The 16,635-nt window shown below is 52.2% G+C and overlaps 7 protein-coding genes across 7 annotated transcripts; 2 read left to right on the top strand and 5 right to left on the bottom strand.

Annotated features, from left to right (window-relative positions):
• Positions 1 to 19: 19 nt before the first annotated feature.
• On the top strand, positions 20 to 2,056 carry BO86DRAFT_432414 (Hsp70 family protein; the record flags this gene model as incomplete). Its single annotated transcript, XM_025675795.1, has 9 exons — positions 20 to 457; positions 512 to 556; positions 611 to 677; positions 730 to 985; positions 1,052 to 1,151; positions 1,210 to 1,307; positions 1,430 to 1,610; positions 1,675 to 1,807; positions 1,854 to 2,056. The coding sequence occupies 9 exons, from the start codon at positions 20 to 22 to the stop codon at positions 2,054 to 2,056; spliced, it is 1,521 nt and encodes a 506-aa protein (XP_025526678.1).
• Positions 2,057 to 2,668: 612 nt separating this feature from the next.
• BO86DRAFT_448809 (GFA family protein) lies at positions 2,669 to 4,320 on the bottom strand. The gene is made up of 4 exons (XM_025676664.1): positions 3,795 to 4,320; positions 3,638 to 3,715; positions 3,267 to 3,560; positions 2,669 to 3,183 (listed from the first exon to the last, which is right to left on the bottom strand). Exons 1-4 carry the CDS (start codon positions 4,020 to 4,022, stop codon positions 2,866 to 2,868), a joined length of 918 nt encoding a protein of 305 aa, XP_025526677.1. The 5' UTR covers positions 4,023 to 4,320; the 3' UTR covers positions 2,669 to 2,865.
• Positions 4,321 to 4,563: 243 nt separating this feature from the next.
• On the bottom strand, positions 4,564 to 5,067 carry BO86DRAFT_389982 (GNAT family N-acetyltransferase). The gene has a single exon (XM_025672272.1). It carries the CDS (start codon positions 5,045 to 5,047, stop codon positions 4,577 to 4,579), a length of 471 nt encoding a protein of 156 aa, XP_025526676.1. The 5' UTR covers positions 5,048 to 5,067; the 3' UTR covers positions 4,564 to 4,576.
• Positions 5,068 to 6,499: 1,432 nt separating this feature from the next.
• Positions 6,500 to 6,830, bottom strand: BO86DRAFT_315258 (uncharacterized protein; the record flags this gene model as incomplete). The annotated part of the gene is made up of 2 exons (XM_025668084.1): positions 6,500 to 6,620; positions 6,655 to 6,830. Coding segments are annotated over 2 exons (297 nt in total), but the record flags the coding sequence as incomplete, so codon positions are not given.
• Positions 6,831 to 7,039: 209 nt separating this feature from the next.
• BO86DRAFT_419714 (uncharacterized protein) lies at positions 7,040 to 9,110 on the bottom strand (the record flags this gene model as incomplete). Its single annotated transcript, XM_025675141.1, has 3 exons — positions 7,040 to 7,099; positions 8,511 to 8,771; positions 8,820 to 9,110. 3 exons carry the CDS (start codon positions 9,108 to 9,110, stop codon positions 7,040 to 7,042), a joined length of 612 nt encoding a protein of 203 aa, XP_025526674.1.
• A 3,802-nt stretch (positions 9,111 to 12,912) lies between these two features.
• BO86DRAFT_119666 (putative MFS peptide transporter) lies at positions 12,913 to 15,114 on the top strand. Its single transcript, XM_025666000.1, has 6 exons — positions 12,913 to 13,312; positions 13,359 to 13,472; positions 13,525 to 14,119; positions 14,171 to 14,325; positions 14,383 to 14,808; positions 14,863 to 15,114. Exons 1-6 carry the CDS (start codon positions 13,057 to 13,059, stop codon positions 15,105 to 15,107), a joined length of 1,791 nt encoding a protein of 596 aa, XP_025526673.1. The 5' UTR covers positions 12,913 to 13,056; the 3' UTR covers positions 15,108 to 15,114.
• A 197-nt stretch (positions 15,115 to 15,311) lies between these two features.
• On the bottom strand, positions 15,312 to 16,635 carry BO86DRAFT_389980 (HIG1 domain-containing protein). Its single transcript, XM_025672271.1, has 2 exons — positions 16,551 to 16,635; positions 15,312 to 16,407 (listed from the first exon to the last, which is right to left on the bottom strand). The coding sequence occupies exons 1-2, from the start codon at positions 16,589 to 16,591 to the stop codon at positions 15,651 to 15,653; spliced, it is 798 nt and encodes a 265-aa protein (XP_025526672.1). The 5' UTR covers positions 16,592 to 16,635; the 3' UTR covers positions 15,312 to 15,650.

The raw sequence follows: 16,635 nt of genomic DNA, 5'->3' as shown, positions 1-16,635 counted from the left end.
TCATTAAAAAGGAACCTCAATGAAAGTCCCCTCCACTACATCCTATGAAGCTCGAACCGCCAGCTGGGGCTATCGAGTTGGCCCATTTACGGAAGCCTTCAGAGGCCTCAAGCTCCTTCTCGACGAGGAACAGGAGACAATGTACCCGCCGTCCCTCTGCTCGAAGAAGTTGCTCGCCATTCTTGACAAGGATGCCGTCCAGGTGACAGCGGACTACTTGAGACACCTTATCAAATACGCTCAGGGCGTCCTGGAGCGGCGTCTGGGGATAGCTGCGAGTGCTATGAATCTTCAGTTCATTCTCACTGTGCCAGCTGTTTGGTCGGACAAGGCTAAAGATTGCACCTTACGAGCCGCCCTGAAGGCAGGAATCGCCCCTCAAGACATCTCTCTCGTGTCCGAACCTGAGGCTGCTGCCCTTTACTCCCTTCGCGCCATCCAATCTAATTCGATTGCTGTATGCTACATTACAAGCGAGTGTGATTGTAACGCGATGACTGACGGTCTACAGAAAAACGATGTGTTCGTTGTTTGCGATGCTGGCGGTGGCACAGTGGTAAGACTAATTGAAGTATTAACTTCGCCACAGCCATGGCTAATTATCTACTAGGATCTTATTTCATACCAGATTCAAGGTTTGGAGCCACTTGTCATGAGGGAGGTTGTGAAGGGAGCAGGTAAGCTGAGTCTTCACGAAGTGACGTTGCAGTGGCATCTGATGCTTTCAAGGTCGTATCTGCGGGTCGATGTTATTGGATGAAAGCTTCCAGAAGATGCTTGAGGAAAGAATGGGGCCTAAAGGCTACGCTGCACTATCCGATAAAGCAAAAGAAGCTGCATTACACTATTGCCAAGATCGAGTCAAGCCTAACTTCGCAGGGCAATACGACGAGGACTTCGCAGATGTTGACTATTTTATTCCAGTTCCAGGATCGCTTGACGATCACCTAGCATCAATCGAAGATGGGTTTCTTTATCTCACCAGGTCAGTGGATGCACCATAACATTTGCTCGGATTACTGGCAGTGAAGCATGTTCTGACCGGTCTTAGTGAGGACGTAACAAGCATTTTTGACCCCATCGTTAAAGAGGTGGAATCCCTCGTTGCAGAGCAAATAGAGGGCATTAAAGAGAAGAAACTCCACCCAAAGGTCATCGAGATCTCGGCAACAAAATGACTTAACGAATTGCTGACAATTTCAGCATTAGGCAATTATCCTTGTCGGGGGTTTTGGTGCCTCTATGTTCCTTTTCCACCGCTTGCAGGAAGCAAGCCCTAGTGTGCTTGTAATGCAGCCACCTGACGCGTAAGTCTATCCATACTTTCGGGAGAACATTGGCTAATTCGGTGACACAGATGGTCAGCAGTAGTATGGTTCGTTCTCTCTTCCCTATATTCAGCCAGAGTCGCGAGCTGATGACCATATAGCGGTGCTGTACATCGAGGATTCGACGGCAATCAGGTAGAAAACCGCATTGCCTGCCGCCACTACGGCATCGAGATTAGTATTCCTTATGTCGAGGGCCAAGACAATCCTGACCGCAAAGTGTGGTGCCCTTTGGAAGAGCAATATAACATCCATGATAGTATGCGATGGTATATTAAGAAGGTACTTGTCAAAGATGTTTACTTCACATTCTCAAGCACAGGATCAATTAGACTAATTGGCCTAGTTCTCGGTTATCTCGGAAAATTCACCGATCAGAATGCCATTCTACAATTCAAGGAATATAGGGGATGGGCTGTGTTTTGAGGTGAAGCTATTGTTCTGTAATGATGACACTGCACCGGACTTCAAGAACAATCGTGAGTGTCTTGACTGTTAACCTCAACCTTATTGTTTATTTACCAGACACAGACACGATGCGGCTATGCACCCTAAAAGCAGACCTCAGCACAATTCCTCGAGAGCTCTTTACTCAGAAGTGCAATTCCAAGGGCGTCAAGTACTACCACATTGATTACAAATTAGTCATGATTCCTACCTCCGCTTCCCTGCTGTTCGAGCTGGAATTCAACGGAGTGCGCTACGGCAGTGTTCGCTCAAAATACTGAAGACCAATGGGCCGCCGGGGCTCGGTGCCACTTGCTGGATTTGAATCGGTTGCTTGGTAGACTTGTAGCTTTACATTTGCTTGGCGGGGTAGATTCGCTGGACAGAATAGATTCTGGATAAAAGGAATTTGCTGATAGCCCTCCTTGTGATAATCCTCATGTGTAATGATCCATAATGAGACTGCTCCGCGGGATACAGTCTGTTTGATAGGGGGTTTTCGGGTCAGACCTCGATATTTAAAGAGTATACTCTAATTTCGTGGAGAATATTAATTGTCTAGGAGATTCAGCTTGTCATTGACAGTAACTCTTTTTCCTCAACCTGACTTTTCTAGACGATACATACTGTAGTAGCAACTAGTACATGATCTTGTAACTTTCAACCTAATTACTCTCGCTGAGCATCTTAGCTGACGAACTCAACAGAGAGACCCTAGAGAGCGTTGATAAGAAGCTCAATAAGGAGGCAAAATGAACCCCTAATAGCTATACCTTCAGCTCCATAATAACCGATAAGCCTAAGAACCCTCCTCTAATATTGTTTCGAGGTAGCACCCCCGCCATAATGTGTTGCTCAGTCTTCAGCTAGTTATGCAAGTACCTTTGATTACGCTTGCTGTTAATCTATCTGTCATCCGGTGTGGTTTTCGGGTAACGGAACAAAGGTTAGCCTGCACCGTTCATAGCGGATTCTGCTTGAGATACGGCATATCTCATCTCGACCCCCTGGTCTCCCTCCCCCTTTACCTAGACGGCAAAACCGATACCACAATGGCACCCGTCTGCGCTTGTCGCTAGCCATCCTCCCCTCATGCACCCAGCACATACCCCTCCGTCCCCTCGTCCGACCTCTCCACGTGAATCTCTTCCCACTCCACCCCATCCAGCACCTGTACTCGAACGGGCACGATCTCCAAATTCCGTCGCACCAGTTCCTGCTTCTCTGGCGACAGCCTTGCCACCACCGCCGCCGGGGGTCCATACAGGTGCATGTAGAGCTGCACCCCGCAGACCCCGCAGAAGCGATGGCCCGTGAACTTTCGGCCAAAGCGATACTCGCGGAGCTGGCTGCTGGGGTCCTGAGTCGCGACTGCGCATTTCGTCGGGTAGATGCATGTGTTCGCATTCTTGTATCTTTGCTTTCAGCGGGATAGTCATAGAGGGTTTTGGGGGGGGGGGGCGCCTTCGTGGTGGGAGAGGACGGACTGACCCGTTGGCAAATGCTGCAGTTATCTTCCTTAACTTGGACATCGCGGAGCGGCGCGCTCGTCACGGTGATGTGGATTGCTCCGCAGTGACAGCCTCCCGTGTATGTCTTTGGGCTTTGTTGGGTCGGTTGGACTTCGGGAGCGGACGATGCTGGTTCATCTTCGCGAGGGGGGGTTAATCTGCGGTTGAGCCCAGGGAGTTCGATCATCAGTTGAACACTCCGATGAGAGAAGTAGGTTAGTGCGTACTTGGTCACGGATAGATGGAACGGGTTCACGTCCCGCAACGCTCTTGCCTACCAGCGATCCGTCTCAGCAACAACCACACTGTCAGTTTTGGCCGGGGGGAGGGGTGAAGGGTCAGAAGCCTCACGCTGACACCTATACCGGGCTGGCCCGCGACGGTGAGGTGGTTTCGGACTGTGATCGGGGTACCACAGGTAGCGCAGAACTAGAACCGTGAGTGTATCGAGGAGGAGTCAAGTCAGCGGGTTTCAAATCTGTATATGCCCGAAGGTGATTCGGCGCACCTCGTACTCCCCCATCTGGGTCTTGTAGCTGGCTAGAGTGTCGCGCCCCTTGGTGAACTTCAGTTCGTCATCTTGCGTGAAGATCCATGGACAGCCTGCTTTCGCACAGATGCTACATGGGCATGCGAAGGTCGTTTGGAATGGACTAGCGAGATGGATCTCGAATCGCACGCTCCCGCAATGGCAGTTGCCTGGGTATTTGTGTATGGTCGGTTCACCCTGGATCATCGCTTCTGCGGGTCGAGGAGATGAGGAGATGAGTATACGGGAAATGGAAAATCAAGGCGGGGGCGGGGGAGATCACGGAAGACGCAAACACTTGTAAGTTCAATAGAAACGCTTCAATGCCTTATCAGTTTATCGTCGAGATGGGCACCATTTATAGATTCGGCCTTAAGAGGCGAAAATGACAGGGTATGAGTGGTCAGACGGAGAGGGAGGATTCAAGCCCTGCAGAAATTCCTATCGACTCGGGATATGTCTGGAATATACGGAGGAGATGTGGGTAACGAGCAGAGATATGTATGAACCACCTCTCGACGATCGATATTTAAATATAGTCATTGGGATGTATAGCTGAGAATTTGGGCGTGTGTTCGTCGGAAAAGACGCCAAATTGAATAGCGTGGCTGTTGATCGAGCGAGAGACAGAGAGCACAGTGGCTCACATTCAGAACAACCAATTGTGCCTATTAGTAACTGCTACTGATACAGACTCCCTATGAGAAGTTGGAGCAATTATGTCGTTGAACATGTTATTCATATACGCCTGAAACTGTATGTCAACACTCCGATCCCGCCAGGTCTAAAATCATCAAACAGGTCCCCTCGCGGGGCACATACGCCCCAAACGTCTCCCGACACTCGAACCCCTGCCCGGCGTAAAACTCCCGCGCCGCCGCGTACGACCCGTCGGTCCCCGTCTCCAGACTCAACCACGCATACCCCCTCCTCTGGGCCTCGTTGATGATATGTCGCACGATGGCGCGCCCCACACCCTTGCGGAGGTGGGTCGCCACCGTCCGCATGGACTTGATCTCGCCCGCCGTCGGCGAGAACTCCTTGAGCGCCCCGCATCCGAGGAGCTCCGGGCCGACCCAGGCCGAATACACGGAGACTGAGGACTGTTGGAGTGCGGTGAGGCCGAGGAAATGGCCGGCTTCGGAGGGTGATTTGCTTTGCAGGTCGGCCAGGTGGAGGGCCAGGAGCGCGCGGGTCTCGGGGCTGGAGAGGTCGTCGTGTTTGATGAGCATGATGGCGTGGAGAAATGCAGAACTTTGAAGGTGGATGTGCCGGTTTGGGGCGCCGCGGATAAAATGATTGATAGCGAGCTGGTGGAGGCGGATGAGTCATACCCCGTTTGGCTTTAGTAGAAGCTTTAGTATAAGCTTTTATAATATCATGGTAAGCGAGGGTGTTCCTTGGGACCGATGATGCATCGCTTTACTCCTTTCTGACGACACTCGATCTAAATGTGCTCGTGCCCGGATCATTGATGCTGCGCTTATACGAGCCGAGCTGCTGCCAGGTACTAATCCATGGTCGTGTTTTTCGGGAACGATGTATGTTCTGATCCCGCCTGGAAACCCAGGGATCGGCTGTCCGAGGATATGCTGAATGAGGAGCCATGGATCAAGTACCATCTTAAGTAACGCTCTTATTGGAGTATCATTGGTTTGCAAAGGCTGTTCAGATAGCAGTGCGGGGATTTACCAAGAGAGTGGCTGAGAAGCAGATGAAGTTTTGGCCCGTCTGGCTGATTTTGGGCGCCTCGCGATGCTAGCACTTGGTTTGTTGTATTATTGACTTTTCCTCTTGGGTAAGAGAAGAAAACGCCCTCCATCTCACGGTGGAAGGTACGGTAGGGCATTGTCCCGAGTGACTGAATGTCCTCGTACCCGGGTCTCTTCTTATCATGGACATAAGCAATATCGACCATATTTTATGGTCTAAAACCGCTCTACCAATTTGCTCATTATGTGCACGCTGTCATCCTTGCAACTCATGTATATGCGCAGGCTCCTTGGGCGAGGTATTGTCCCGATACATGTCATGGTGGCCGTCTTCCTCCGATAGCTCATGCGGCGCTTGACGATACGGCTCTTGCGTCTGTTGTACAGGGCTGCAATCTTCCGTCGTGGTGTTTTCATCGTGTCCAACCGGCTGTGTGTTCTGTCAACGCCGTCGAATGAACAAGTACGCCACTCCTCCCCGCACCGCGAGACCCACGACGGCACTGACAACGGGCCCGACGATCCATTTCTTGCTCGATATAGCTGTTGGTGGAGGAGTTGTGGATGCCGACGTTGCCGTGGGAGTCGGGTTGTGGCCGTGGCGACGGGATTGGCCGTAGTGGTAGCAAGTGTCGCTCTTGTAGTCGTATTTGCCTGTGCTATGGGCTCATTAGTCATGTGTCGTCGGACCCGTACTCAGTAAGAGCCAGAAGAAGACCAGATAGCGCTATCAGATACGTCCACGGAAGAACTCAATCATCACTTTTCGCTTGCTGGGCCTCGAAGACGAGGATAGCAGGCTTATTTTCTCCGCCGTCTCGCGGTCTTTGCATGATCGAGACCCAAGCTCCTCTCGTAGCCTGCATGTGCTGGTACATCGCCATCGCTTTCTGTCCCTTCTGCTGATTCCGATAGAGGTCGCTAAGATCACTTGGATATCTGCCAGAAAACAATGAAATCGTCGTCTCTTTGTCAATTGAAATGATTCGCGTCTAGCTTCGAAAGTGCCTGCAGCAGGAATTGAGCCGGATTGTCGGGCATGCCTATGCGCTGAAAGCCATGGTTTGTTGCTTTGCCGCAGTCATACTGAACTCTCCGCCTTCTCTGTTGGTAGGTCTGGCCACGACAACATTACTAGGCGAATATCTGCATTGATGTTGGGTATCCCTACCTCAATGCTGACCATCCATGCGAATTGAACAGAGTGGAAGCTAGACAGCAACCGAGTTGCAGTGAAGGCTGCGGAGGTTATACTATACATGCTACTTGGCAAGCAAACGAGGACAAGATCATGGTTGCTGATCAATCAAGCGTATAGAGATTGGTGTCACCCAGCCACACTGATAGCCCCTCTTGTACTTCATCCAAAAGAGACTAGGTAGTATATGCACGAGGGAGGGAGACTAGGACGTTCGTGCGAGGCGTGTACTTAAGCGGGCCATTCCCCCGCATTGCCGCCAACATAAAAGACTCAACTTGCCACCTCTTCTAAGCCTTCTCTCAAACTTGGAACTATTGGCGAGACCACCGATTGCTATGTCTGAAGACTCTCGGATTTTGATGGCTGCTAGCCTTGCACCACTTCAGTGACAGGAGAACCCAAGTTCCCCAACCATCGTTGGACGACTAGTGTCAACCGATCAGGTGGGTCAGGAGCTTATCGCTTGTGGTGGCAACGTACTATCAGTCTTCAATCGCCTCTACTTGTATTTCTGCGTATGCTCTGGAGATGAGTCCCATGCACATCAACTTATCATTCGAAAAGAACTAATCTCTGATGTAGTGCCAATGCGATGATGGCCCGAAGCATGAGACCCAGCCGCGATGTGCGGTGTGTGCTCATGTTATATGTTCAGATTGCCCGGCGGTCAAATAGTGCAAGCAGGCAGGCCATCAAGCCGTCAAATACTCATGGTTTCGTTTGTGTCAGCTTCCTTGAGCGCGTTGGGTTTCAGGGCACGCTGCTGAAGGGGCGATTCGTCTGTATGGTAGTGAGCACAAACTCGCCAGGTTCTTGGACGAGCACAACTTGGATATATACAACGCTTGGTGCATGTGTATCATAGGCTCTGGTGTTACTCCGCAATGACTCAGGATATCCAGAGATGCGCGGTACAGATGATAAATTCTTCAATTGATGTCGCAACGTTGTTTGTCAGAAGAACTGAAAGTAGATAGAGGCACAACCGGGGAGGCTTCACACAAAAGGTATCCTGATCTTGGTGATGTGAAGTGGAAGAAAAAAGGATGGATGAATCCAATGGTCCCTGGATAGATCTGATCCATCACCTCTGTTTGTGCTGTTTGTTCGCAGTAGGAAGGCTGCGGAGCCAACCTTAAGAAGTTCACGCGCACTTGCTCCACGACTTTTACAACTCCTTAGCATCAATCTCAGATGGGGCCCGACGTCTGAAAATGACCTTCATCTCTTCCTGAGGCTTCCATCAATACAATAGGTCTCTATTATACCAACAAAGGATCCTTGTTCGAGTGACCTGTTCTGCGAGCCATATCCTCAACTCTACGCTCCAGCCATTGTTCCATCTAGTCGTTGGTTAGTGGGTGTCGGCGAGAACCTGCAGGTTGAGACTCACATTGATGAACTTGAAAAACACCCAGCTGGCGACAGATAGAAGCAGTAGCACGCCCCCAATGAGAGGGTACCAACGCCAGGATGGGTTATCTGCCAGGATATCCACATTCATACCAAATAAACTCTACACAAGGTGAGCAACCTGTTCTTCACTGCCACAGATGGAATACTCACAGAGGCGAAAGTCAAAGGAAGAAAGATAAACTGCGAGGGCGCAGCTCGTCAGTGCTATGTTGATACTCTTCGGATGGCATCTTACCGTGATCCAACTAAGTCGTTTCATACTGGTTGCCAAACTAGTCGATCGATGCGCTTCGTTGATCGACACCCAGGCAAATTCCTGTACATATCAGTGGGAAACACCGCGATGATGAGGCTGGAGTGTCTTACAATCTGGAGCAGGTCGCGGACCGTCTGCTCCAGCTTGTCAATCTGTCCTGAGATATCCCGTTCAAGCTCAGAGATCATATCCTGCATCTGCTCGGTGAATCTACGCGTCTCGCTAAACCGCTGATACTGGGCGACAAAATCTCGGACTTGACTTAGCTGCTCCGCCAGTAATCCCTGAACGTGAGTCCATCGCTGCATGTGCTTCGCTATGGAATCGATGAGTCGATCATCTTTCCCCCGAGCAGTCAACTGGTGCGTGCGCTGCGCTTGTTAGCACTAGCCGCTACTGAGCATAATGCCAACGCTTACCAGGCGCCCGAGATACCTCCTGGCCTCTCGGCAGATCATTAACCAGTCCTCTCGCCAGGTCTGCATAAACAGTTGCACTAGTTCAAGATCATTCTGTGGGATCCATCCATAAGGTAGATTACTGTAGTAGTGAATTGCTTTCGGTGGTGCCTCCAGCATTGCCCATTCGATAATTCGGACCGTGCCCTTCTCGTCGTCGTCATCCGTCAGCAAGTCTCCGATTTTGATGTCCAGTCGAATGAACAAAGTGAATGTCCTACAAGGACTTTTGTGTCCCAAAGAAAAGTTCATCTCGTTGGGCGTCTCCGTCAAAGGGCAATACGTTTCCCAGACATAGTTCTCTCGGAAGAGCCTGGGCTAATGTTTAACAACGAAGGCACATAACAGTGAGGTGATAGATGACCTACATCAGGTGGGTTTCGTCGACTGTCTTGGGTAGCGCTTTGATCTCTCTTTGTAAAATGTCGGCTGTTATCCACCGCGCCTTTCTGCGTCCGTCCCGCAGAGCCACCAGATCAACAACTACACTGGGCTTGATTCCACGGCTATAAGCCCCGAAGTTCAACCCCTCGTCAAGGTCCAGCATGTTCAGCCGATGATTCATCAAGGCGATGAGGCCTGCCCGATCACGTTCTGGAATAGTCATATCCATCACTGGGATTGATTGTTGGCCTTGGGTGGGAAAATTGCGTGACGGCATCAGGTTCACAGTAGGTTTCCCTTCACTACAAGGGCCGAACCAGTCTCCGTTCTCCAACTCGTCAATGCGAGCTTTGTGCTCCAAGAGAGCAGCCACGGTGGGTCTATCGGCCTGCTGGAGTGCCATCCTCATTAAGGGAATCGAGCTGTACTCATCCTCTCCTTCTAGACTGGGCTTGTACCGTTCGAGGAAAGGTTTCAGTAGTCGCGCACGACCTTCCTGAATCATCACAGGCAGAGACACAACGTCCTTCTTTCGTTCTACATCATCTCCAACGCCCAGCATAAGCGTATCGGCCACTTCATAGTGGCTCCATTCCAATGCATAAATAAGGGGCGTTTTGCGATAACGATCGATTGAATTAGGGTCTGCCCATGTGGTTCTCAAAAGATGCTGGACCAACTCTTGATCACCACGCTCGCTTGCCCATGCCAGGAACGTGCGTCGAGCTTTTGTCATAGGCTCAATTCCAGGGCCAGGCCCAAGCACCGTCAGCCATTTCTGGAAATCAACGTCGGGCGATGTGGCCCCATGCGCCAGCATACTTCTTCTGGTCGTGTTGCTGACCAACCACCACAGAGGGATTTGTCCCTCGTGGTCTTGAATGTCTCCGCTGGCTCCATAATCTACCAACAGGCTCGCAGTTTTGAGATGCCAATGTTCGGCTGCCCAGGAGAGCGGGGTCCGCCCTCGCCCGTCTTTGCTATCTGGGTCTGCTCTACCCTTGTCGAGGAGGAGCACGACGATCTTGTCATAGCCCCGTTCAGCGGCCCGCGACAAGGGTGTGCGGCCCCGCAGGTCGGCCACCTCTGATAGCACGCCCTTTTGCAGAAGAAGCTCCACCATCTGCTCGTCACCGGTCTTCACGGCCCAATGCAAAGCGGTCTCGCCGTGCAGGTCCACAAGGTTGGGATCGGCTCCACGGTCGAGAAGCAATTGCATCAATTGACCCGGACGATCGCGATCAGTGGCCGTTTTCGCCTGCGCTAGGTCAAATGATGCCGCCCAGGAGAAGGCAGTGCGGCCAGATTGATCGCGCAAATCCGGAGAGACTCCATAGAGCAGGTACCGTACCTCGCTGAGCAAGCCGCGTTGGGCGGCTTGCATCAGTTGGGCCGTTCGGTCTTCATCAAGTTGGAGAAACGCAGTGATCGGAGGCACGGTCATTCTTCGTTGGTCAGGTAACCATGTTATTGACGTGCCTTGTGAATTGTCGAAGTCGCGAAGTCATCTAATGTTAGTGTCAGCCCGTCAGCCGGAGCTGCATATTGATCCAGCCGCTTATTGGCGGGAATATGGTGGAGGAAAGCAAGCCGCCGAAGAGGCCAATCCGAAGCCTGCACTATCCCATCTTAGCAGACGATTGAGTTGAGCGGCACGTTCTCTGTTCTGAGGAGTTCGTGGCGATTCACCGGTGTACGTTGATACCGACATTCTCCCTGTCTATTCCAATCATATCTCCATCGCACGTATTTCGACCAAGCCGACGATCTAAACAGCAACAGGAAAGGTCACGCCCTACGACTCAACCGGGCCAACCGGTGCCTGATTCTGACGAATAATAGCGAGTACCGGGTACCATGGCGCACCCCTAGCTTATTTATATCCGACATCGGCGCGAATTGTGGTGATAACGATTGATTTACACCAGAGTCGAATATCCAATTGTGAAGCCGTTGAATGACGAGCTGGTCATCCCCGCAATCCTGCAGAAGTAAAAAGGTTTGGCCGCGGATGCAGCTTCTGGAAATTGTTAAAATAGAGCTTGTTCCCTTGGAGAATATGTTCAAGACGTGATTCTGTCGAGCCCTGGCAGAGCCTCGATGCTGGCCCACGATATCACCCCGCACGTGATTTACTTATGTACGCGTCTGCAGGAATGACTAGCGGATGGTACCTGATGGTGAATGTTCGCAGTACGTAAGAGCCTCGGAACTTTCCGTGGTGGCAGACGTTCACCTGACTCTGGACGCGCAGTACAAATGTTTGCTGCCTGGAACAATGTGACGGCACCATATTCCTTCGGTTGCCATTGAGGCGACTCTGCCGAAACCTGCTATCCCAGCTTTTTCGCCATGAGTGAGATCAGGCGTGCCTCATCCTGATTTTCAAGGATGCTTATCATTTTCAGCAGCATAAGCCTGGTTGGTGACCAATTGATACGGAAAGATTTATCTCTAATCTTCTGGGCCAACCGCTCCAAATTGGCTTCAGAGCAAGCTCCACTGCCAAGACCGGACTCGACAGCCATGGATGCGATTTGGCTCCACTCTCCGCTGTCAAGTCGACGTTGGTTGGTCTATCGGATATAGCATTATCAGTGGTCGCAATGGTGTCATTCTCTCCTCTCTATCCAAGCCGGCTACTCATCTGGAGAATAACGCCATCCGCTGGTCGAGGTTGCATCGACAAGGGGGCTATGTCCGATTGGCCATCCTGCACGCACTTCTCGCTTATGGTTCAGGAGAGGAATCCTCGCTTCGTTCCGCCTAGTGGATACTCGTCCGCTGTTCCATTACACCGTCGCATGTACTAGTCCACCGGTATACTCTGGTCGACTTCGCACACAATGCATGCGTTGATCTGAGATGAGGGATAGTCCCGCTGCCGCTTGAATCGACCATAGGCTTCGAAGTAAGCCGACGAAAGGCTAGGCAAGAAAGTCGGGGACGAAACTGCGAATGCGGGAATTCTGGCACCATCGCTTCTAATGGCCCTGGTTGCGTACTCTAGGCTTCTGATCGCACATTTCAGAGGCTCGTGCCAAGACTATCCCATGGATGTTCCATCGGGGCTCCGGCGTGCTTAAGATTTAACCCGCCTATGAAGCTCTCCCGCTGTCTGACTAGCCGGTGTACCCAATTCGCTGTCTGGCGCGATCAGTGGGACAATTATGCCGCTCCAGAGGGCTCACACAAAGGACATCGGTGGTGCCCACGATCAGTTGGCGAGAGCCATAAACGTCAAACGCACTCGCATACCATGCAACCCAACAGGGAGCGGATCAGCGAGAAATAGCTTCAAGAAAGACGCTACATATGAGGTCGTTTGTCTATTGGAGGTCACTTTCCCCGACAGGAAGTTCTGTGCTTAGTCTGATTGCTGCATATGGCATGCTCTGTGTTCCACCTTTTTCTTTGCCACAGGCCATCGGTTTCTCGAAAGACGCTACAGCCGCTAGGGAAAGGTATGGGATACCTTCCCTGTCCAGCAGACATTCCCATGCTACTAGTAGCAAGCAGGGGTAAGACGGTACCCACCAGAGGCTGACACTAATTGTTGGCTATCTCTATTCTCCCCATGTCTTTCTGGATGGATAGCTGATAGCCGACTCCACGCGAGCGAACCCAATGCTAGCCCCGCTAGACGGGGGGCGACTCTTATCTGAATGGGGCGAGGTGCCTTGTCTTCCTTATTTATTGCCTTTTCCTATATAATCCCACTCCGGGCTTTCTCTTGTTCTCGATCCGCGGGAAATTCTTCTTTCTACACTTGTGCTGTCGTTGTAAGGTGTACTTCTCTGCACCATCTGACACCATGAGCGACCCTGTCGGTCCCGACGACCTCGTCTACGTCGCCCAAGCGCACGTGCCTCAAAAAGAACTTCAGACACCAGAGAAGGAGGACGCTGTCATCACTGCAACCAGGTACGATGATGATGGCCGCGAGATACCAACGGCGGAGGAGGAGCAAAGCCTGCGCCGTGTGGCGGGCAAAGTGAAGTGGACTGCCTACACCATTGCATTCGTCGAGCTGTGCGAGCGGTTCTCCTACTACGGAACAACTGCCGTCTGTACGTGTATCTGGCCGTCTCTATGAGCGCTGCTAATATTCATCAGATACCAACTTTATTCAGCAGCCTCTGCCTGCAGGCTCTGACACTGGTGCCGGAGGTAGTGGGCAGTCCGGAGCCCTCGGTCAGGGTCAACGAACATCCACCGCGCTAACCACCTGTAAGTTGCGTAGACGGCAATTCTCCTAAACACGACTAACAGTAGTGTACAGTCAACACCTTCTGGTGCTACGTTATGCCCATTCTGGGTGCTTGGATCGCCGATGAATACTGGGGCCGGATGAAGACGATTCAGGTCGCCATCGCCTTCGCAATGCTAGGACATATCATCATCATCATCTCCTCCATACCCCAAGTCATCACCAATACCAACGGCGCCCTTGCCTGTTTCTGTGTCGGCCTGGTCTGCTTCGGAATCGGCGTGGGTGGGTTCAAGTCGAACATCTCGCCGCTGATTGCCGAACAGCACCGCGAGACCAAGCTCTGGGTCAAGACCGTCCCCAAGACAGGGGAGCGAGTCATTGTCGATCCAGCGCAGACAATCACCCGCATTTTCTTGTACTTCTACTTCATGATCAACGTCGGTTCGCTGATTGGATCGGTGGCCATGGTGTACGCTGAGAAGTACGTTGGCTACTGGCTGGCCTACCTGCTACCGACCATCATGTTCGGATTCTGTCCTCTGGTATTGTTCGCGTGCCGTAACAAGTACCATGTGACACCTCCGACTGGGTCCGTCGCAGCGAAGGCATTCAAGCTGTGGGGACTTGCCCTGAAGGGGCAGTGGTCCTGGAACCCTGTTGTATTGTGAGTACCCTGTGTCTGTGCATTAGGGGAGTCGTGACTGACAGAGCACAGCTTCAAGCGATGCCAGTCCACCGAGTTCTGGGATAGCGTCAAGCCCAGCCAGGTGGAGAACAAGCCTCACTGGATGACCTTTGACGATCAGTGGGTGGACGAAGTGCGCCGTGCCGTCAAGGCCTGCGCGGTCTTTGCATGGTACCCTCTTTACTGTGAGTTCTCTCTTTCTATATTATCCCATAAGTCGACGCCGCTAACGAGTCGAACAGGGCTGGCATACGGCCAGATGACCAACAACTTGACTTCGCAGGCGGCCACGATGCAGCTTCACGGGGTGCCCAACGACATCATCAACAACCTGGACCCGCTGGCCCTGATCATCTTCATCCCGATCATGGACCAGTTCGTGTACCCGGGTCTGCGCAAGATGGGCATCAACTTCACGCCAATCAAGCGCATCTACGTGGGGTACCTGCTGGCGGCGGCCTCGATGATCGCGGCAGCCGTGACGCAGTACTACATCTACAAGCTGAGCCCCTGCGGCGACCATCCGAGCACCTGCGACGAGGCGGCGCCAATCAACGTGTGGGTGCAGACGGTGCCGTACGTGCTGATCGCGTTCTCGGAGATCTTCACCTCGATCACGGGGTACGAGTATGCCTACACCAAGGCGCCGAAGAACATGAAGTCATTAGGTAAGCTGCTATGCCACGCCCTTTTAGGGGTAGTCATGCTAATCTGATGGACAGTCTCGTCGTTGTACCTGTTCATGAATGCCATTTCCTCGGCTATCCAGCAGGGCTTGACGGCGCTGTCGACGGACCCGTTGTTAATCTGGAACTATGGGTTCGTGGCGGTGCTGGCGTTTATCGGAGGCAACCTGTTCTACCTCACCAATTTGAAGCTGGACAAGGAGGAGGATGAGCTGAATAATCTGGAGGAGTCGCAGTGGGTGGGGCAGAATTCCGGGGAATCCGAGAAGACTGTTGCTTAATTGTTTAAATTGCTTAATTGCTTGATGGTGCTTGACGTGATATGTGTATGCTTATGATGTCATGTGGGGCATTGCCTGCAGTATGGGATGCATGAGTCTCTGAGTCTGGACTGAGTGTACTTTTAATTAATGTGATTGAGATTGAGTTGACCTGGGCTTTTGTATTGTGCATAATGATTTCCTGAGTACATCATTTGCATGTCTGTGAAATCTATCGTGGGAGTTTAGGTATAGAGTCATCCTCAAGATCCGTTTGGTAGCTCCTCAATTATACTTAGACGTAAAGAAGTCCTCAACCCTCAACAAAAACCCTCAATCCCATCCAGCTTAGATTGGCATACAACGGCCTACATCCACAAGTCCAGAAAGATGTTATACATTGATGAAGATATAAACACTCATGAGCATGCATTAAGAAAGCGTGAAACCCGGCACCCAAATCTTTTGGACAAAGAAAGCAAGAAAAAAAAGAGGAAAGTGGTCCAAACCCGCAGACCACTCCAAGTAAGTCTATCAAGCATCAACACCACCATAAAAAAACATCTACTCCTTCTTCTCACCCTTCTCCTCTCCCTCCTCCTTCTGTTCAGATTGCCCCTTCTTCTTCTTCTTCTTCTCCTCCGCCTTCGCATGCCCTTCCAAATAATCATGCTCATGGAGACTCTGCTTCTTGCGCTTCAAGCGCTCCTCCTCCGCAGCGACCATATCCTTCCACAGATCGCCCGTCTCCTCGCGAGCACCCGCCGCCGGGGCCTCACTCTTCTCCTGCCTGGCGGCCTCCTTCTCCGCCTTGGCCTTATCCAGCAACCCCTTGCCCTTCCTCTGATCCTGAATCTCAAACGCGGCACTGGCCACCAGCACCGCGAGCGTCAGGCCCTGGGCGTACACACGCGCCTGCACGATCTTCTGGCTGGCCGACAGGAACTTGTTGCGGTTGACCATGGCGAAGCTGCCGACCATGGAGGCGACCCAGGTGGCGCCGACGATCTTGTACTTCTCGCGCTTGGCCCAGGCCGTGATGCGATCCACGGTGGACAGCGAGGCCAGCTCCTCCTGGCGCAGCCGCTCGTTGCGGTCCTTGTACCACACCTGGCTCGCGTTCCGGGAGGCCTCGAAGTCGCGCGACGCGTGGTCCGCCGCGATGATGCCCACGAACGTGCCCGACGACGTCACCAGGAACGATTTCATCGGCAGCGTCAGGTTCCGGATCGTCGCGCTGCGCTTGCTGAAGGCCAGCACGCCGGCCACGCCGCCGATGAGGCCGAGCACGCCGCCGATGGTGCCGCCTTTCAGGACGGTGCTGTTTTTTTCACCGGGGTGTTAGTGGGGTGGTTTGCTGGCGATTTGCGGGGGTGTGTGGGAGGATTTAAGGGTTTTGGGGGGGGGGAAGATCGAGAATTGAAGGGAGATGGGGAGGAGGGGAGGGAGGAGGGGCCAGCTTACCGGTAGTGGGCATCTTCTTCTTCCTTGGTGAGGATCTTCATGGTGCAATTGTGTTGGTTGAGGTGGTAGTAATGTAAATGGGGGG

Source organism: Aspergillus japonicus (assembly GCF_003184785.1).
Source record: "Aspergillus japonicus CBS 114.51 unplaced genomic scaffold BO86scaffold_31, whole genome shotgun sequence".
Taxonomy (NCBI): domain Eukaryota; kingdom Fungi; phylum Ascomycota; class Eurotiomycetes; order Eurotiales; family Aspergillaceae; genus Aspergillus; species Aspergillus japonicus.
The sequence above is the reverse complement of the archived record's forward strand: the minus strand, read 5'-3'. Positions and strand labels throughout refer to the sequence as shown.